Genomic DNA, 19,430 nt, shown 5'->3' on the forward strand with positions numbered 1-19,430 from the left:
CCAGGCCACGACCTACGATGCGGACCAAGAAAGAAAAAGAACGAAGCAACTGAGCACTAGTTGCAGGGAAGATTCGCATCTGGAGAGCTCGTGTGAAAGTGTGGGGAAGCGAAAGATAAGGCTGACTCAGCCGGATATCGGGGAAACCCGCGGTCCGAGGCGGCTTACCGCGGCTTACCGGTCACGTGGCGTGCGTCATAGCGGCGCTCCCTTTGCCAAGCTGGGCCCGATAGCCTCCGTCCCCCGGTTCCTCCAGGATGCTGTCCCTGCGAACTTGCAAACTCAATTGATTTACCTCTTGTGCACATACGTCCAGGTTTACCAGTATGAGCCCGTCACTCATCGCGCATCATCCGTTGCAGCGGATGCCCAGTCCCTCCCGGGGCTTCTCTGCTCTGGTTCATGTATGTGCATCCGTCCCGTGGTTCTAGTTCATGACCAGCTGCAGGGACCCATGGCTGACATCAACAGGCAACGGGCCTGGCGAGCTTTCTATGGTCCTTCAATTAGTATGTTGTCTCGATGTACCTCTAGGGTACTATGGCAGACCCCTTTTACGTAAAATGAGCGCTAACAATTGCTCAAAGCATGCACGAGAACCCCAACCGGGCGTGAGTTTCACTTCCCCAGAGCGGGAGGGTTATCGAAGTCCTCCCGCGTACAAGCACTGCTAATTTCATTCAGAAATGAGGCATACGGCTGGCACTTCCAGTATTTGACCGTCATCGGCCTAAGTCTGTCGACGCTAACATTCATCGTTGCCTTGCTGGCCGACGTGACCCTGTCCCGGCGGCTGTTTCTGGTAAAGAATATGTTGTCGGTGTGTAGTGCGCCTATGGAGGTACTGATTAGCGTGCTGTACTGGGGCCTGCGGGTGGTGAGTGGAGACAGATAATCTCTTTGGCCTGATTGACTCATCTGACCGAATATGTCCGGCTCAGATCGATGAGCGCTTAGTGCTCCCAGATTGGGCCGTGATCCCTTTGCATGCCGGTACGTTGATAAGACTAGTAGCGGCTCATGCCGCGAGGGGCCCGCGCTAACACCTACCGGTAGACATCGGCTTTCACGCTATTCCGTCCATCGTGATGATGGTGGATCTGCTGCTGCTTTCCCCGCCGTGGACAATTTCCGTCCTGCCCTCGCTAGGCTTATCTGGCGCCATTGCCTTTGGGTACTGGTTCTGGGTTGAGCAATGCTTCTCGTACAATGGATGGTAAGCACAAATAAGAGTATTTGATGACGCATGCATCTCTATGATGATACTTACCCGCTTTAAGGTATCCGTATCCCATATTTGAGCAGTTGCCCACCCCAGGTCGCATTGGTCTGTTCTCACTGAGTGCTATTGTGATGGCCCTGAGCACCGCCACGCTCAAGTGGTTGTACGGTCGTGTGAACGGGTTTGGCACCTCCCTATCTCCTCGATCTCGCCCTGGCGACATTAGAAAGACCAATGGCCTATGAAATAACTACACCGACGAGGGTGGATTTCAGAATCTACGTGATCGCGGACCAATTATGAGGTAGTTTGATCGTAGCCGTTCTTACGACCATTCACGTTTTTGGTGAGATAGGATAGGCCACAACCTTAATTTCGTCGCATTTGATTGTTTGAAGCGTTGGAGGTGGGTTCAGAATTGTTTTCAGAAGATGGCATGAGGCGCAGTTAGATATATATATTGCATGGGACCTTCAAGAGGTACACCCTGGACATACATAGATTATACCTATTGGGGACCTACTCTCCATTTCAACTCGAACAATGTTTGCGCTTCGGCTTCTTAGGTTTGGGAGAAGACCCCTTTTCTTCAAATGCGAATCAGTGTACTACCAGGTTTCTCGTCAAAATGCTGCTGTGGAGATGTTATTGTTGTTTGAAGGTGCAGCTGCACCCTGATTGGCCCCCGGTTTGTTCCCGCAGCATGGCTCAGCTTACGTAACCAGCACTCCATCTCTGCCAACTTCCCTTGCGAACAGCGCAATCTCTGGTCCAACGCGATTCCACGACGACCAGAGAAATTCCAGTTCCGTCAGCATGTCCGTTCATTCAATGTTCAGTGGTCGGATGAGCTCCGCCGCAGTCGGCGCGCTCGCCCGTACCTCTCCAATCTACCAATCCGGCCCGCAGATGGCATCGAAGCAACTTACTCGCCTCCACTCGGCCGCCACTCGACCGTCGTGTGCCGCTCAGCAGCTGGACTTCCGGCCTCTTGTTCGGCCTTCTCCCTCCTCCCTGAGCTGTCAAGCCGGCTCGCGGGCACAGTCTACCTCCGCGGCGCCTAAGGATGAGGTGAAGCTGGATTGGGATTCCTTCTTCAAGCTCCGCGCTTCTCGCCGTCGCTATTCCCTGGCATCTTCGATTGTGAGCTCCCTCGTTTCCACCACAGTCGGTGTGCAGGTCCTATCATCGCAGGACTTGGAGTCGCTTGGTGCTCAGGTGATGGGTCTGGACCCTTTTGTCGTTCTCGGCATGGCAACAGCGGCGTGCGGCGCCGCCGGGTGGCTGGTTGGTCCAGCTGTTGGCAACGGCGTCTGGGGCCTGGTGTACCGGCGGTATAAGCCCTCTGTGGCAACGGTAAGTGCCAAGTCATTGCAAAACCCTTGTACCAATGGATGAGCAGCTGGGTTAATGTCTTGTGATCTCTTCGCAGAAAGAAAAGGAGTTCTTCAACCGTATCAAGCGATTCCGCGTGGACCCCTCCACGAACTCGATTGCAAACCCCGTCCCTGATTACTACGGCGAGAAGATTGGCAGCGTGCAAGGATACCGACAGTGGCTCAAGGACCAGCGGGCGTACAACCGCAAGCGCCGTAACTTCATTGCCTGATCTTGCCTTTTGTCTTGTTTTATGTGAGGCATTTGCCTCCCCCGGCTCTAATTTGTGTGTATACGATTCAACCTGTCTGCATCTTCGGCAGGCTCGGGCCCAAGCTGGGCGTTTTCTTCTTTCTTATGGGATCGGTGTTTTGATTTTCGACCTCATTAGCGGCGCGGGTGAGCCGGGGGGATTACATTGTATTGGAGAATGATCTTTGATAGCGCCATCAACCAGCTCCCATTTGTCTTCAATCATTTCGGATGAATTATCTGCCGATACTTGAGTTTTATGCGGAAACCCTCGGTGTCTGCCTGGGGTGTAGTGTTCGTATTCTCCCCCAGCCGGCGATCATGTTTGTGATTGTTGATGGAGGGACAGGTAGTCAAAGTAGAAGGAAGAACAGTGAAACCCCAGAGCAGCATTGGAACATATCACGTACTTATGCAAGGCAATGGTGGTCATGCTAAACTCGAATAGGGGATGGACGGTATCATGCACACCACTTTGTGAAGCAATTACATTATCACACATGATCGACTTCTTGCTGATCTACGTGGAAGGGGCAGTACGCCGTGCATACAACGGAGCCGTTCGTTTCATGGCGCGATCAGCTACAGCTTCGACGGGGTCTTTGCCTTTGGATTTCGGCCTGTGTCCACCTCGGTCCACCACGGCACGTTCACTGGCGGGTTATCGTCCAGATTGGCCCGGAAGGCAGGTTTGCGCTTTTCGAAGAATGCCTTCACGCCCTCCTTCTGATCCCTATTCCACCGTCAGCAAACCAGCTCCCGCCGAGTGGGACGGCACCGTGACCAGACCACGTACTCTGAGCCGAAAGTGTGGCAGATGACTGCCGATTCCACCAGATGTGCCTCCTCTGCGGTCCCCGGATTGCGCCACAACAATGCACGGTTGAGGTACTGTGAAGTTGGGCTGACGTTTTCCGCAATCTCGGTGGCCAGCTCGAGAGCCCTGGGTAGAACCTTTGACGGGTCCGGCTGGGTCTCGTTGAACAGATCGCCGAAATGCTTGGACGTGGGTGGGAAAACGCCCCCCGTGCTCACGAGATAGCTCGCATTGGAAAAGCCGACCAGGCGTGGCAGGAAATAGGATGAGCACGATTCCATGACGATGCCACGCCGGCCGAAAACAAAGCCGTACTTGCCCTTCTCATAGGCGATGCTAACCACCCAAGTTGATTAGGGTCAAAGTGGACGCCGGTAGAAGAAATCCCACCACTCACCGAATGATCGCCGGCAGAGTCATTGTCATCCCGACCCCAACGGCAGAGCCCTGCATCGCTGCGATGGTTGGCTTGCGGCAGCGGTGGATAGCCAGTGCAACGCGTCCGCCGCTAGCTTTGGTAAGCTCTTGAAGGTCCCCGGAGCGGAATGGAACGATAGGGTTACCCATCACGGTGATCGGCTGGCCTTTCTCGGTTGCCACTGAACCCGATATCCAAGTCTGCACCGGCGCAGAAGATCTTGCCTGCGCCAGTCAAGACCACAACCTTCACACGATCGTCGCTATCGAATAGAGGGAAGAGCGATTCGACATCTTGGACCATTTGGGAGGTGAAGGCATTGTTGTTGGCAGGCCGATTCAGCGTCACAATGATGACTGGTGTGACCGACGGTGCACCAGCGGGATGATGCGAGACTTTGATATGGCCTGTTGTTGGGACCGTCTCGTAGGAGGCTGGAAGCTCGATCGGGGCTGGATCGAAGATCATGTTGTGCGCGAGGTATCACCGCCAGAAACTGGTGTAGAGAGAGAGAGAGAGAGAGAGAGAGAGAGAGAGAGAGGAAACAGAGACCCAATGATTTAGCTGAAAGGACACAGCATTTTGTGATCAAGCCCACGAACTTAAGATCGTTGCGCTCGGTGGGAAGAGCGTTGCGGCCTCGGTTCGGCTGTGGGGAGATCGTTGGGGACCCCGCAATCTGCCCTGTGAATGTGCCATGCACATCGGACGTCCATGCGCCAGCATGACCCGAAACTCGCGGCCAGTACTGGTAGTTGTTTGTATATACCACAGTATACTGGCGGTCGGGTTGGAGCTCTTGTCTCACGATGTTCGTCCGCTGGATTAAAAGCAGTCGAAGTCAAGGCCAAGCTCGTCAGCAACTGCAGGCCACGCGTAGTCCACTGCAAACCCATACCATGTCTGGTCCACTAAAATGCGGTGGAAAAGTAAGGCTTGATAAAAGTGTAAAAGTGCGGAAAATCCGTTCTCACCCCTGCTCTGGTCTTTGCCAGTTGCCGAGGAAGACCGGCTGAGAAACGCCCAATCTTAGTCCAACTCGCATAACCCCTTTGTCGAGCTCAGCAGGGGATTTCTGGCTCCTATCCTGGCGCTCGACCTCATCGAGTGGAGAAGCAGGGCAGTTGTCACCGGCTCGTATCCCATCCCTGAGAGGGTTTCGCTAATTCGGCACACTCGGTTTCCTGAAGTCCACGATCCAACGGGGTTCGTATACCCTCGAGAGATCACCATATCGCTCACCGTGGGTCGCTTTCCGTCCACCCGAAGACCAAATCATGAGAACCGTACCTTTGGCTTTGTGTAACCCCCCCCCTGCATTCCGGCGACAAAAGAATCCAGCCTGTGCCTACCGCGACTGCATATGTCCGTGCCCGAATTCGGGATGTGGGTGATTGATCGCCGGGGAGAGGCCCGGAGGGGCTCTCCGCCGCATGAAATGGGCTGAAATGGGCCGTACCTTGCACCCAGCGGCTGACGGGCCCTTTTCTGTGCCCCCGCTTCCCCATTTTTCCTTCCGTTCCTGATCAACGCCATCGTCCGCACGAGCCCTTCCGTTTCTGCGGGGGTTCGGTTAAATAAGGCCTTGCCGAGCCCGCCGCAGAATGCGCCGATTGGCGCATCGGGTTTCCTGCGGAGCTCGGTTCGATCGGGCCCGCCACAATCCGGGGAAATCTCGCCGAGTCGTCACTCGGTTAATTGCATGCAGCTTCTCATTCGTGATGCATTTCTTCTTGGATCATGCGGTGTGGTGCGCCAGCAATTTACCGGCGTCCGGCTGAACTGCTCACGTCCCTGGTACCTTCTCCGCATTTTCAACTTCTTTTCTCTCGTTTATTTTCAATGCTTTTTTAATTTCTTTCTCCCCTAAAGTAAGCCAGGATGCCCCGGGTTTGCGGGGAACCTGTCTTTTCTCCAGCTACTGTATGGCCGCGACGCGAGGGTTTAAGTCGACGCAATTTCCAGAATCTTTTCCCAATCGACTTCGGTTTTTGTTCTTGTGTCCCACTGCGTGTCCCCATCACACGTTTCCAGGTCGGGCCTCAATTCCTGACAAGGTGAAAATTCCCCACCATGGCATCGTACAGAATGGAACCCTGGTATCTGGTCGATGCGTCCGGCCAAACCCTGGACGGCCTGGCACCTTGCATGGCCCACGAGGAACTCCATCCGAGCTACCTTGCAGAAGCCGGGCAACCGTTTGTGATGCAAGGCGATCTCGATCCTGGGATGATGGACCATCTGGGCTGGCATCAGAGCGAGCTTGCTGCGAAGGTGGGCGGGCCCCAGCGGTATCCGCAGTCGTGGGTGGAGGCGGGCCTGACGATCCACCCCACCGGCCACAAGTTGGACGATTCGAGGTAAATGACAATTGACCCCTCGCGGCGGAATCCGAGGGATCGGGGAAATGCCGCCAGTTGCTCACTCGTCTAGTGCGCGCTATCACCAACCGTATGTGGAGTCGCCGCGCTCGGACGACGCGGAGCGACAGCGATGGATTGCCCTGATGGCCACCCAAAGAGCCCTCTTTATGACCCCCAGCGGTCCACCAGCCGCCTTCCCGACCTTCCCCGGCTCGCCCATCTCTGATCCCTGCGGCACGCCCGAACCAAGTCATGCCTCATTTGGCCGATGGGAGACGGATCAAGACAGTGAAGATATGCAGTCCTCCCGATGCCCGGGTTCCCCGCCTGCACACACAGTAGCGCCGAACATGCCTATCGCGAGCCACGCCTCGCAGCAGGCGCATGAGGAAGACTACCCAACAATGCTGGAAATGCCCGATGGGAGCACTCGCCAGACGTCCAACTGGCTGCCAGTCGATTCCAGCGCTGGGTTCACTATCGGGACCGATCCATTTCGGGCCGCCCCGGGCGCCAATGATCCCGAGACGCACGACTTGTACCACATCTCAGGGGCATTCATCTCAATGAAGCCGGTCGGATAGAACGATGACGTCTCTCGCACCAGCCGTTTTCATGAATGCTTTGGATGATAGCCCAGGAAGGCGGTGCGAGTATTAAAGTCGAGGATCAGCGGCGCCGCTATTCTCTCTCCTACGGTCCCTACATCCGTTGCGGCAAGCACACAGAGATTGGGGCTTCTATCCAAAGCAAAATTCCCTCGAGATCTATCTATTTCAGTGGCGAGTAGCTGAGCGGGGTTTCAGCGTACACCCGCGCCCTAACAGCGTGCTCGACCCTGCAGAATGGCCGGGGAGGCCGGGAACTACCCTATAGAGAGTACCCCCAGGTGCACTGCAGGTGAACCAAGGAGAATCATGCAAGGTGTGGATTATCAGGGACGCGAGGAACATGATCGAAAGATACGTCAGTGGATCAAAAGATGTGATTTGAGGCACCGGGAGGACCTCGACTGGAGGCCCTCACAAGCGACCACACAGTTTCAAGTAAATACATAAGTCGGTGAGCAAGTTCACCCACACTAAGGGTAATTTAATTGTGCATAAACTGGCAATTTTGCCCGACCAGAAGAAGAGAAATGAAAAAAAAAAAACCAATCGTTTGCGCCGCAAGAACAGCGACCAAGTAAGCAGTGGATAGTACCCGTCGGCCACCACACGTCATCTGATTGGACCTAGAAGAAGCCGGAGGGGAAGCTGCCGGCACACTAGCTTCCCTGAGGACGAGCGGGAGGACCGCTGGGCAGGGGGGTGGGCTTGACAACAATGGTCGTCCAGCTAAATTGAGGGGGAGGGCCGGTAGGGCTCGCACCCGAGCCAGCAGCAGAGGAGGCAGGGACGGAGGGTGTGATGCCAGCATACTGACGGTCCTTCTTCTTAGAGGCCCTGGAGCGGCGGAGTTTACCGATGCCAGCATTGCTGAGGACTGAGGACTTGACGCGACCGGCATCCAACAGGTTAAAGCGTGACCCGCCACTGGGGAAGCTGGAGAGGACGGACTGGTCACTGGCCGACAGAGTGCCTGACGTGGTGAGGGTGTTGGCAGAACATGAACGACCGAGCATGGAGTTGCAGGTCGACATGTCGCTGGAGCTGACCGCAAAGGTCTTGCCGGGAGTGAGCAGAGGAGTTTTCACCTGATCGAAGACGTTGCCCTCAATAAGAGCGTTGGTGCCCTCACCGACGTCAAAGGCGTGGCCGGTGTTACTGAACCAGTAGTTGTTGTAGACGTGCCAGTAGTTGTCGAATTCGAGCCTGGGGGAGCGGCCGGAGGTGTGGTGGATATAGTTTCCCGTGAAAGTGACCTTGTCATTCTTACCGTAGCCCAGGCTGTACCGAAAAGATCAGTCACAATTAGTCAGATATTAACCCAGTACGACGCTGTCCGGATAGAGGGTCGAAACATACATAGTCCAGTAGTGGTGGCCGTCACAGGAGGCGGACCAGCTGGTCCGTCCGTCAAACTCGCTGTTGGAGATGGTAACACGACCGCCTGGAAGTATAATCGGTTAATATCGACAGCTAGATCCACGCTTCAAAAGATGAATATCTGCACTTACTAGAATCGAAGCCAGCGACAAACATCTGACGCCCAATCAGGGAGATCTTGACGTGATCAATCCAGATCTGGTCAGTGCCATCCAGAGTAATCGCATCGCCACCCCAGATGTACTGCGGGTTAAGATCGGTGATGTGGATGTTCTGGATGATCACGTTGCTGACGCCGTTCGCCAGACGCAGACCTCTGCCGCGAATGACGCCGGCACTGCCAACACCGACAATGGACTTGTGCGAGGAGACATTGATGCCCTCGAGGGCCGCCTTATCGTAGGTGCAAGTGGTCGTCGGGTAGGTTCCACACCAGGAAGAAGAGGCCAGGGCAATGGCATTCTGGCCCGAGCTGCCACACGTGTTGGAGTCAGGAACGCAGCATTTGCAGTTGAAGCACTTGCCCTCGCTGCCCAGGTAGTTGAACTCCTTGTCGATCAGAATCACTCGGGGAATGCTGTCGGTCAGCCACTCAGTGAGCTGGGCGATGTCGCTAGGAGCGGCAGCAGCGGCATTGCCACCACCAGTCGTTCCTGTCGCAAAGCCAAAAGCAGTGCCTGAAACCCCTGCAGCCTGAGCTGTGACTCTGAGGAGCGCGACGGCTGCCAGAAGCGCTCTCTGAACCGACATGGCAGGAGGATTAGGGAGAATGGGCGGCGTAATGGGATATCACAAGAGAGCGAAAGAGCGAAAGAACGACTGAACCAGCAGCGCGTCAACAAAAATGAAGGTCGATAGTTTATCAAGAGAAGGTCGCGCAACGGCAAAGGAAAGACTGGCGGCGCAACACAGGCATGTTCTCTGAGCCATGCTGGCCTAGCTATATACCCCGATTCTCAGCGCTGACCATCTAAGGGAGCAGACAGGCCGGAGCTCTTGGCTCCGTTTGAGCTTGAGTGGATGTGAGGCCCACAGTGATGATCCATGCTGTTTTGGTGCGAACTCCTCGACCACGCGGTGGCCCGAATTGTCCATGAATGAATATCGTGATGGGGCTCCTGATCGCCGAATCGGCTACTCGTGCCTCGTTCTGCCCCACTCAGGATGCCGATTATATTGCTTCGTTGTTTCAGAGTAGCTCTAGTCGGGTAGCCCTGTGGGGCGGGCGACCGTTAGGGTGTTCGGGGACCCTTTTTCGGCATGGTAATCGAAATCACTGTGCAAGTTAGCTATCGATGCTTAATGGATAGAGCACGGGCAGACGCTTCCCGACCAGATTGACGGATGGTTTTGATCTGCATCGATGTTTATCTCCAGCTGTAAGACGGCAAAACGTCCGAAGTTACAGTACAGAGGGAGAAAAGTGGCCTGATGGAGGAGGCGCCTTTTTGATTCAAATGGAGCGGGACACCGGCAAGCAGTTGAAATGCACAGCTCGGTAACCCTACCTATTCAAGCTTTGGCACATGCTTACTCCTAGATTTTAGTCTTTTTTTTTGATTGTTTACGACGGTCGAGTTCCACGGTGAGACAGGCAGGGCTTTGTCGATTGGTGCGGAATACAAAATACGGCCGATTAGCCCAGAGACAATTACATGAACCGTGCTTTTAATCTAGACTATAGAGATAGTGTATAGTTCCCCATAGGCCCGGGCACGTTGCTGGTCTGGGAATCCGGTCTAGGATTTTGTGGGATCAGGTTGTAGTCAATCGACTCATCAACGAACCTAGGATAAGCTAAAACCCACCATGTCGCGATGCAATCCTGGAAACACCACACACAGCGGACATGGCAGGCAACAAAGTTGCGACAGCGCAGAGATGTTAATCCTAAACCCTTCGTATGCTCATGCCACGGGGTCGCTCAAGTGGATCACATTACTCAAATCCAATCGGGCCAGACAGTAATTTCGGTTAGTTCCTCTCGGCGAGCCATATAATAAGCTTGCCCTAGCATGTGGAGCTTGCGGCGATCCGTCTTCTTGGACTTGGTGCGTGGCACACGGTCAATGAGCAGGAACAAACTGGGGACATAGTATCGGGGAAGACTCTGGCGGACCGCGTTGCTCAGGGCCTGCGTGAGATGATGGACGGCATGGTGCTTCTGGATCGGCCGAAACTGCATCTCTTCCACCGAGCCGCCTTCGAGGTTCATCGGGTTGGTGGATAAGTACAGGTATACACCCAAGATGGGCTCACTGACGCCATCGACAGCACCGAGAATATCCACTACTGCGACGTCTCCAGGTGTCAAGTGGCTGCTCAGAACAAACTCGACCTGCCCGGCTTCGACTCTTGCCCCATCGAGCTTCAACATGGTATCTTTCCGCCCGATAAGCTCAATAGTTCCGTCATGGTTGTATCGGCCTAAGTCGCCAGACCGATAGAACCGATGTGAGGGTCGGTCGGGGTGGATGTGTGCCATCCAGATGGGAGGTGCAGAGAGGAAGTTTTCCGACTTCCCGGACACATGGTCGAGATAGCCCCGTGAGATGTGTGGGCCTTCCACCAGCAGCTCCCCCACCGCACCGACCGGCATCAACTGGTCGGGAGAGTCGGGGCTCACGATCCAGATCGAGCCACTAGCTGGGCGTCCGACCACCGCCCCACGGCCGAGCTGGAGGTCGGGGTTATGGGCACAGAGAGAGGCGACCTCGCCCATTCCGTACTGATTAACAACACGCACACGGCCCATCCATTTCGCTAGAACTGCGTCGGAAAGAGGCTCTCCACCAATGCACATCATTTCGAGGGTAGGGACACGGTCGGGGTCCATATCCATCGCTACGGACGGTGTCACAAAGATCATGTTCGCTGCTAGGTCATTCAGGTCGGTCACTAGTGCCTCAATAGTCATCGAGGTCGTCGGTACACAGCAGCAGCCGCCAGCAATGAGGGGAGCGAGAAAGTCATTATTGCTGATGTCGAAGGCATATGCGTCGAATTGAAAAAGCCGGGAATGCGGACCCATCCCCATGACGTGAATGTAGTCTGTCAGTGCCGAAGCGTAGCTCCGATGCTCCTGCACGATGCCCTTGGGGCTGCCTGTACTCCCCGATGTGAACAGGACAACGCAGGGATCGGTTGGTGCCACGGGGGAGCAAGGCATAACACGGAGCGATGGAAGGCCGTGGAGAGACGCCTCGCTGACTTCAAAATGGACATCCACTCGGTCAGTGAATTGTTGAGTAAACCCCGTCGAGGTTAACATAATTCGAACGCGAGTTCGTTCCATGATGGATTCCAAGTATGTCGGTGGATCGTGGGCATCGACACATATATAGGCGCCGCCTGCCATGAGGACTGCAAGGCGGGCAACGATGGCCCATGTTGACTTGTAAAAGGTACAAGCGACAAAAACACCCGGAGCAACTCCTTTCCCGGTCAACCAATGGGCTAATCGGCATACCAAGTCATGTAGCTGAGCATAGGTAAGATCACCATCCCAGGAGCGAACCGCCAGCGCATTTGGCGTGGTCGTCGAGTGTCGCAAGCATAGATCATGCAGAAGTGCATCTTGAACCGGTGAAAGCGAGCGAGTGGAATCAGCAATCTGTTCGCGATCGTACATGGAGCATAGCCCCGCCGTCCCTATAGACTGCGTCGGGAGGCGGGCGATTGAACACAAGGCCTGGTCAAAGCTATGTAGCAAGCTGGTGGCCAGCGGCAAATTGCGACTAGCTGCATCCCCATCCAGATGAACCAGGAAGCGGTTATCGGGGGTTCGTCTTATATATAGTCGAAGCTCTGACGATGGAAGCCCTGCTTCGAACGGGTCCATAATGGGCATAGGACAGCACACATGGCAGTGATTCATGCAGGTTTCGGTACCAGTGCCAACCCTATGTACTGGCTGGCAGTGGTAGAGGATGATAGTGTTGTACATGGCATCGGCAGCCGCTTTTCCAGAGCAGCCGTTGCCATGGCCCTCTTTCGATGTCGCTTCCAGATGGTTGATGAGCTGCGCAAAGAGATCCTGCACGGCCTCGTATGTATCGACATGGATTCGAGTCACGACGTCGGCAGTTCTCGGTGTCTCACCAACGAAGCACCGACCCTTGAGGTACTGCTGTCCGACATAAAGAGTGGTAGATGAAATGAAGGCACGGACAGTGACAATCCAGGCGAGGTGGAGTACTCGCTGGAGCTGGACATCGAAATGCTCGTCTTTGACGGCAGCTGGGGCATCGAAAGCCTCGACCAAGTACAAGAGGCTTTGAGGGCGCTCGGCCAGCATCAGATCAAGGCCTGACCCTGATCGATCAGCTTGGACAGGTTTGCATGGCCCTTCGGTCGTCGGACGAGCAAAGGAAATCGATTCTAAGCGTATAGGAGCCATAATTACTATTTGCGGCAGTAGCACATTCAAGAGCAAAACTAGTTGTAGACCATCACGAATAGAACACCCAGGGAAGTGCGGGTTAAAAGCCTGCGTTGCGAAATCTCACGAGCTGAAGAGGGGGCCATTCCACCAGCATGGCTCAAGCATCACGACGAACCAGACTAGTCCTGGCTGGACAAAGAGGGCAATCCATGCGGATCGGCGCCTGGACCGATCGGCACCTGGGTCCAGGCGCCACGGCTCACAGTTCAGCACGAACTTGTTCGCATCATGTCACCTCCAAAGGCGCCCATTCGAGGTGTTGTTTGTCCTCCAACGGCTGCATTTGCAAGCGGGCTGGCTGATGATTGCAGCTGTTACGAACTATGCAGATCTATGCAGGCCGGGGCAAATGCTGCCGGCTGGGTCTCGCGAATGACGGATGGCATGCGGCGTGGGGACTAGCGCAGCAACATGTCAGCTTCGGAGCCCTTTCTATGCTCGTTTATATCGGTGCGAGCCAGCAACCTGCATTGCATTAGCTCGGTTGACTCCGATCTAGACCGGTTGGAGTTGAGGCTGCCGTGTGAGCGACAGGGCCCATTCGTTAAACAGAGATCTGATTTATGGGACTTCCAAAGAAAGTGAAAGTCGATGACGGTTGTATAGAAAGGGTATATCATTCTAGCCACAAAAATTCTCATCGGTGCTGCTCGGAGTGTACCTTCCAAGGTCCTTCAGATATTCTGCATAATCCCAGATCGGATAGGCTCGAGAATCTCCAACAGCTCCTTCCAGAGCTTTCCCCGAGCTAGGTCTCCCTCATCGCTGCGCACAAAGGGAGACAGGCTAGTATTGTCTACCGAACCACCGGTCATGTAGGCGCCATGGCCCTCGAGGCCAGTGGCGATGCCGGCAATCAGTGTGCGAGCTCCCACTTCTGTCGATCGCGCCAGCACGAGCTTCATCACGTAGAGCTGCCACCCCGCCTCGCGTGCAAGTGACGAATGGCAAAGACCTGGGTCAACCATGGTGATAATCACATCTGAGCCGCGAACCCGTCCAGCTAGCTCTTGGACGAGCAGCACCTGAAGCAGCTTGGATAGCGGGTATCGCTCTTGCATCCTGGCCTGGGAGGGATCAGAAACGAGCTGCATGGGTGTATCCGTGTCCTTCCACTCTGTAAACTCTGCCCATGCGTGCACTCCGCTGACCACAAAGGATAGACGGGGCCGGATCATGGGGAATTCTTGGCCGGTGGCCTTGAGCCGGGGGAGAATGAGAAGACCGAGAAGGAGGGTGTTGATCACGTTCACCGTGATCGTACGTTCATGACCCTCAGCAAGTTGGAAGGTCCGGGTTGCCACAGCTGCATTGAGGACTGCACCATCAAGTCGGGGGAGCTGCGCGATGCGATCGCCGAAGGCCAAGGTCGAGCTGTAGGAAGCAAGATCCACCTCCCATACTTCGCAGACGCCAGGGCGGCCCGTCGAGGTCTCAATTTGCTCCTTCGCAGCCTGTCCGGCTGGCACATTGCGCACTCCCATAATCACGCGAGCTGCACCCAGCCTTACCAGATGGCGGGCAGCTTCCATGCCTAGGCCCACGTTGGCACCGGTGACGAGCACTGTCTGGCCGTCGAAGGACCGGGTGGGATACGTCGGACGGACGAATAACTGAGAATAGACAAACGCCATTGTGAGATTGCGAGGCACAGTATACCGATGAGAATCCGCTCTCCTATCCATGGAGGCCCACTAGGTCCTTTTATACCATTGGGAACACCCCCTTTGGTAGACATCAAAGTGGTGACTATCCGCTCTGCCAGACCGGAGATTAGCCGGCGATAAATCCGCCGTGCAAAAACCTAACTCCAGCAGTTTTTAACACCGAACATTCGGCCTTGGAAGTCGACCCGCCTCCGGTATCTGATGACCCACGGCGAGAGCGAGGCAATTGGACCATGACCAGCAAAAGGTGGTCGTCGTTCCTATGGGTCGGAGTGCAGTCGGGAGGAGTTTAGAGAGGGTGACACGGAGAAGATTGATTGCGGGACATTCAGGAGGGCGAATATGACTGACAGATTGACGGACTGTTCTCCCCATGGCGGTGTCGACTCTCAACCTGACGCCGTCTCCATTCTTCGTGCCTTCTCGTCCCCACCAGCCTGCAAGCTATCAGAGCTTAGACCAGCCCTCCGGCCATGACGTAACAGCACCCCAGCCTAGCTTCGTCCGCCCCGTCCACCGAACTCCTCTCTCTTCACCTTCGCTCCAATCATGGGACATTTTGGCCAAAAGGTACTCAAGGCCTTTGGTGCGGGCCACAATGCGCAGCAGGTTTCATCTGGCGCACCTCTACCAGGTCGCGCCCTCGTCCACGACGACGAGCGCCCGCTCTCGTCGCCCCCGAACAATGGCACCTATCCCCGCCTTGCTCGACTCTCGGACGGCTCTATCCTCTCCTCCTTCACGCGCTTCCCCGATGGTATGCATGCCCTCTGTGTTGCACGCAGCACCGATGGTGGGCGCACTTTTGAGAACTTCTCCGAAGTGACTCGAGCGGCCGGGGATGTGGATAATATGTTCCTCCTCGAGGTCGCGCCTGGTGTGGTCCTGGCAGCCTTCCGCAATCACGATCTCGGACCCAATGGCCCCACGCACTTCCGCATCACCGTCTGCAGGTCCATGGACGGGGGCCGCACTTGGCAATACGCGTCCCAGGCCGCAGAGAAAGGCCCGCCGCTTGGAATCTGGGAGCCCTTCATGCGGCTTGGCCGACGGGGAGAGGTGCAACTAACCTACTCCCAAGAATCCGCGCCTAATAATCAATGCACTATGCTCGTGGTCTCGCATGATCAAGGGAGCACTTGGAGCCGTCCCGTCTGCTTACATGGCGATCAAGACCCTTTGCGAGACGGTATGAATGGAATTGCAACCACCATCGACAATGGCCGCGAGGCCCTCGTGATGGTTTTCGAGACCACTCGGTATGGGCCATTCAGCATTGAGGCATTGATTTCCTACGATGATGGGGCCACCTGGCATAATCGGCATGAAGTTTTCCGTCCACGCCCAGGCCACAACGCGGGGTCTCCGCAGATCTCTGCCTTTGCCGATGGCTCTATGGTTGTCGTATTTATGACCGACGAGGATTCGACCCAGGTGGAGTGGGTCAAGCACGCTTCTATCAAGGCTGTATTCGCAGGTCCGCCTCAAAATGGCCAGATCCGGTGGAGCGCACCGCAGGTGATCTCGCGCGCCTCCAGCTTCTGGCCGGGAGTGCTGGCACTCGATCACCATACTGCGCTGGTCACCTACGACCGCGGGGGACCGCTTGCCAAAACAATTTCCTGGCAGCCGCAGTAACCAGTCTACGACCCAAGACTGCTGGCATAGGCCTTGCATTGCCAGTATTGATCTTTCCATGCACGCGATGGTGATTGCTGCGGCAACCCAACGTGATGGGTCTACCGGGAATTTGTGCCGAGCCCAGACGTGATGCTTACGTTGCGTAGATCATCGCCTAGCCCATATGGATGATGGCATGATAGCATCATGGCATGTGGGCGAGCTTGTAAGAAAGCCAAACAGGAATGAAAAGAACAATCAATCGTTGAATTTCCTCAATAAAAAGCGGGTGCCCGATACTTCACGAGTTGAATGACTAGAACAGCCAGTGTGCAATTTGCCCAATTTCAATCCGCCACAAGTAAACATGCCTACTTTTACGATGATCCCGACAGGTAACGCTCGACGGGATCTGGATCGCCAGAACCGCATTGGGAAACCTTGCGCCCAGCCTTCTTGCGGTCCGAAGCCAGAACCTGCGCGAATGGGGACTTCTCGCGAATCTTTGGGCCGTACCAATAAAAGATGTAGATGGGAATCGTAAACACAATCGCCATGAAGCCCAAGAAGGTCGAGGGCCATTCCAGTTTGTGCACGGTTCCCATGTGCTTGTACACTATATCTTGTTAGGGGGGGGACGGATGAGCAATATGGCATCTAGTCGGTCCAGCTTACTGGGAATCGAATACATCGCGGCGATGCCCGCGAGAAAGTCTCGGGCAAACCCATTGCCTCCGGTGGCGGAGGCTGCGTAGGGGCCGTACGAGGCAATCATGTAGTCAATCGTGGCCATGTAGATAGCGAACTGGAACAAAATATCAGTCATCAGCGAGAGCCTTGATGTGCTCCATGGATTACTTACATTGGCGATGGCGATCACGCACGAAAATATCATGGGTGCAATCCAATGGACATGAGGTGGCCCAAGACTAGTCCAGGCAAATCCAAACAGTCCGATCGAGAGCAGTGGAGCAACTGTTTCTGCCGTCAGCAGTTGCCTGGACATCTCCAGTAGGATCCCACATACCCCATAGTAGCCAATAAAGCCGAGCTTCTGGCTGCAAGCCCTCGGGGTCTCGTTCTTGAACTCGGCAATGGCGGTGGATCCATGGCAAGAAGGAGGCATAGGCAATGCCGTACCCCACCAGAATCCTAATTGCCAGCACGCGTCAGGGGAAATCCGAGCAGGATGAAAGACTTTAAAAGACTTTGAAAGACTCACGGAATGAAGGCCAGGCCAGTGTCAACGGTGTTGAACCCCCATTGCTCATATACTGGTTTGTAGGACTGCAGGAACGTGAAGATCAAGGCATCACTGAAGCCGCTGAGGAGGGAAAGACACAAGACGATTGGCTCGCGCAGAAACATGATGAATGGGCGTGCCCACACCATGAACAGGTATCGGAAGGAGATGCGCTTTCCTTTCAGCTCATCGCCACTCCAGACCATCTCGCCATTCTTCCGTCGCCGGCGGGCCTCCCGCGTGACCAGAATGCTGCATCTCGTTTCGGGGACAAAGAAATGCAGGAGTTGAACAGACCCTCCCAGGATCAGCTGAATCCAAAAGTTCCAGTGCCAATCCAGGTACGTCGCGACGAAGCCTCCCACCACGGGTGCGATGGCTGACCCTGCCACAGAAGACAACACAATGAACGCAACCGCCCACTGTTGCGTCTGTGGTTCCCACATATCTGCCACCATGCCAAGGGTCACCGACCCTCCCGCGGAGGATAGACCACCCAAGGTGCGACAGACGATGATCGTGCCCAGGTTGGGGGCCAACGCACATGGAATCTGCCAGATATTGACAAGAAGAAGGCTCAGTTGCATGATCGGCCATCGGCCAAACTCCTCACTGAAGGGCGCCCAGAACTCGCAGCCAAATCCATAGGCAACCAGAAAGCTCATCTGACCGACCCGCGCCGCTTGTTCCGCAATATGAAAGTGCTTCGCATACAGCGAGATGCTGCTGGCATAGAAGCTGGCATTCCAATTCATGGAGACTTGGACGGCAAAGATCACCGAGATGATGCACCATTTTTTCCACGGGGGGAATGAGTAGCCCAATTTGTCATAGCACTCCCACTCTTTGAGCTCTTTGTGGTCCGTGGGGCTGTTGCCAGCGTCATTCGCTCGATGCGCTCCATCGGCACCCTCCTTCTCCTCATGGCTTGGCCGAGGAGTCCCTCCCGGGGAGTGCATGCCGCCATCCGCACCGTCTTGTTTCTCCACATCGCCATCGGTCATCGGCGGACGCGACATTGTGAATAATGGTCTGGGTCTGGATCAAGGCACTTTGGTATGCGGTATGAATAGATGAAGCCCAATAGGTAGAGGGGTGACCATGACCATCCTCGCAGAGCACTTGTCTCCTGACGCTCGAGGAAGAGGTGACCCAGTTGAATTATATACAATTCTGTTCTGAGCCCTACATCTTGCAAAGCCCAAGGTGGGCATTATTCCTAACGCCTCAACGCGACTTCCGATTGGCCCGGGGTGCTACACCACGGGATCGAACAGCCTTTACCACGTTTCTCGCGTGTGGCCTGGCGTGGAGTAGACATCCGGGGATGGTGACCCGACACGGCGTCACTCACCTGGAAACCCCCTCCTCTCCGCAGTGTGGGGGGCGATGCAGTGACAGGTCGCAACTATACCCCGGGGGGCCGTAGATTCCATGTCACGCCCACTCCCGAGTGGCTGGCGAGTCGGTGCAATCCCTCTCAGGAGGAATTCGATTCCGTCGGGTCTAGAGTGTTCGATGGTGATGTGTGCCTAGACAGGGAACATCACACTAGCTGCCTCCAATGCCTCCTAATGGAATCTGGGGCTGTGGGTACATCCGCGTACGTCGCCTTGATTGGCTTGGGTCACTTATACAAGCAATTGCCCAGTCCGCTTCAAGACGCAGGGATGCGAAGCTTCCAAAATGAGCTGATTATTTCTCTGGCCCTATCTTCCTTGCCTTCTTTCGGGTAGTTACAGTGGTGTATGGGAGCTCAATGGCTAACCCTGGACAGGTTAATAGCAGGGCTGTATCCACGACGGATGGTGGTGTCGCCTGGTTGGCTATAGAGATATCTGTAGCTAGCGAGCTAGCTCGGAATTTGCAGACTCTACATCGGTCTTAGCTTCTCGAGGGGTTTAGCCCGGTGCTTCCTTGCTCCATTGGCCTCCTTTGGTCATGAGTTCTCTGGCACTGGAAAAGAGATTGAAACTAGCATAATGTATTCGAAAAGAAGTTTGGAAGCTCCATCAATTG

General features: G+C 55.2%; 9 protein-coding genes across 9 annotated transcripts; 4 read left to right on the plus strand and 5 right to left on the minus strand.

The window, feature by feature from the left end:
* Positions 1-326: 326 nt before the first annotated feature.
* N7482_003215 (androgen-induced gene 1 family protein) lies at positions 327-1,467 on the plus strand (the record flags this gene model as incomplete). Its single annotated transcript, XM_056685340.1, has 7 exons — positions 327-404; positions 472-509; positions 588-611; positions 685-877; positions 942-993; positions 1,057-1,216; positions 1,281-1,467. 7 exons carry the CDS (start codon positions 327-329, stop codon positions 1,465-1,467), a joined length of 732 nt encoding a protein of 243 aa, XP_056544082.1.
* Positions 1,468-2,038: 571 nt separating this feature from the next.
* Positions 2,039-2,831, plus strand: N7482_003216 (presequence translocated-associated motor subunit PAM17; the record flags this gene model as incomplete). The annotated part of the gene is made up of 2 exons (XM_056685341.1): positions 2,039-2,578; positions 2,655-2,831. The coding sequence occupies 2 exons, from the start codon at positions 2,039-2,041 to the stop codon at positions 2,829-2,831; spliced, it is 717 nt and encodes a 238-aa protein (XP_056544083.1).
* A 602-nt stretch (positions 2,832-3,433) lies between these two features.
* Positions 3,434-4,554, minus strand: N7482_003217 (enoyl-CoA hydratase/isomerase family protein; the record flags this gene model as incomplete). Its single annotated transcript, XM_056685342.1, has 4 exons — positions 3,434-3,584; positions 3,648-4,004; positions 4,066-4,176; positions 4,232-4,554. The coding sequence occupies 4 exons, from the start codon at positions 4,552-4,554 to the stop codon at positions 3,434-3,436; spliced, it is 942 nt and encodes a 313-aa protein (XP_056544084.1).
* A 1,605-nt stretch (positions 4,555-6,159) lies between these two features.
* Positions 6,160-7,033, plus strand: N7482_003218 (uncharacterized protein; the record flags this gene model as incomplete). Its single annotated transcript, XM_056685343.1, has 2 exons — positions 6,160-6,446; positions 6,520-7,033. The coding sequence occupies 2 exons, from the start codon at positions 6,160-6,162 to the stop codon at positions 7,031-7,033; spliced, it is 801 nt and encodes a 266-aa protein (XP_056544085.1).
* A 683-nt stretch (positions 7,034-7,716) lies between these two features.
* On the minus strand, positions 7,717-9,187 carry N7482_003219 (polysaccharide lyase family 1 protein; the record flags this gene model as incomplete). Its single annotated transcript, XM_056685344.1, has 3 exons — positions 7,717-8,338; positions 8,417-8,501; positions 8,569-9,187. The coding sequence occupies 3 exons, from the start codon at positions 9,185-9,187 to the stop codon at positions 7,717-7,719; spliced, it is 1,326 nt and encodes a 441-aa protein (XP_056544086.1).
* A 1,192-nt stretch (positions 9,188-10,379) lies between these two features.
* On the minus strand, positions 10,380-12,836 carry N7482_003220 (putative NRPS-like enzyme; the record flags this gene model as incomplete). The annotated part of the gene is made up of 1 exon (XM_056685345.1): positions 10,380-12,836. The coding sequence occupies one exon, from the start codon at positions 12,834-12,836 to the stop codon at positions 10,380-10,382; it is 2,457 nt and encodes an 818-aa protein (XP_056544087.1).
* Positions 12,837-13,555: 719 nt separating this feature from the next.
* On the minus strand, positions 13,556-14,515 carry N7482_003221 (Short chain dehydrogenase atnD; the record flags this gene model as incomplete). Its single annotated transcript, XM_056685346.1, has 1 exon — positions 13,556-14,515. The coding sequence occupies one exon, from the start codon at positions 14,513-14,515 to the stop codon at positions 13,556-13,558; it is 960 nt and encodes a 319-aa protein (XP_056544088.1).
* Positions 14,516-15,097: 582 nt separating this feature from the next.
* Positions 15,098-16,186, plus strand: N7482_003222 (sialidase family protein; the record flags this gene model as incomplete). Its single annotated transcript, XM_056685347.1, has 1 exon — positions 15,098-16,186. The coding sequence occupies one exon, from the start codon at positions 15,098-15,100 to the stop codon at positions 16,184-16,186; it is 1,089 nt and encodes a 362-aa protein (XP_056544089.1).
* A 359-nt stretch (positions 16,187-16,545) lies between these two features.
* Positions 16,546-18,430, minus strand: N7482_003223 (putative MFS multidrug transporter; the record flags this gene model as incomplete). The annotated part of the gene is made up of 5 exons (XM_056685348.1): positions 16,546-16,784; positions 16,844-16,973; positions 17,031-17,143; positions 17,196-17,320; positions 17,391-18,430. 5 exons carry the CDS (start codon positions 18,428-18,430, stop codon positions 16,546-16,548), a joined length of 1,647 nt encoding a protein of 548 aa, XP_056544090.1.
* Positions 18,431-19,430: the final 1,000 nt, after the last annotated feature.

The sequence above is a fragment of the Penicillium canariense genome, assembly GCF_028826845.1.
Source record: "Penicillium canariense strain IBT 26290 chromosome Unknown utg000002l_segment0_segment0, whole genome shotgun sequence".
Lineage (NCBI taxonomy): Eukaryota > Fungi > Ascomycota > Eurotiomycetes > Eurotiales > Aspergillaceae > Penicillium > Penicillium canariense.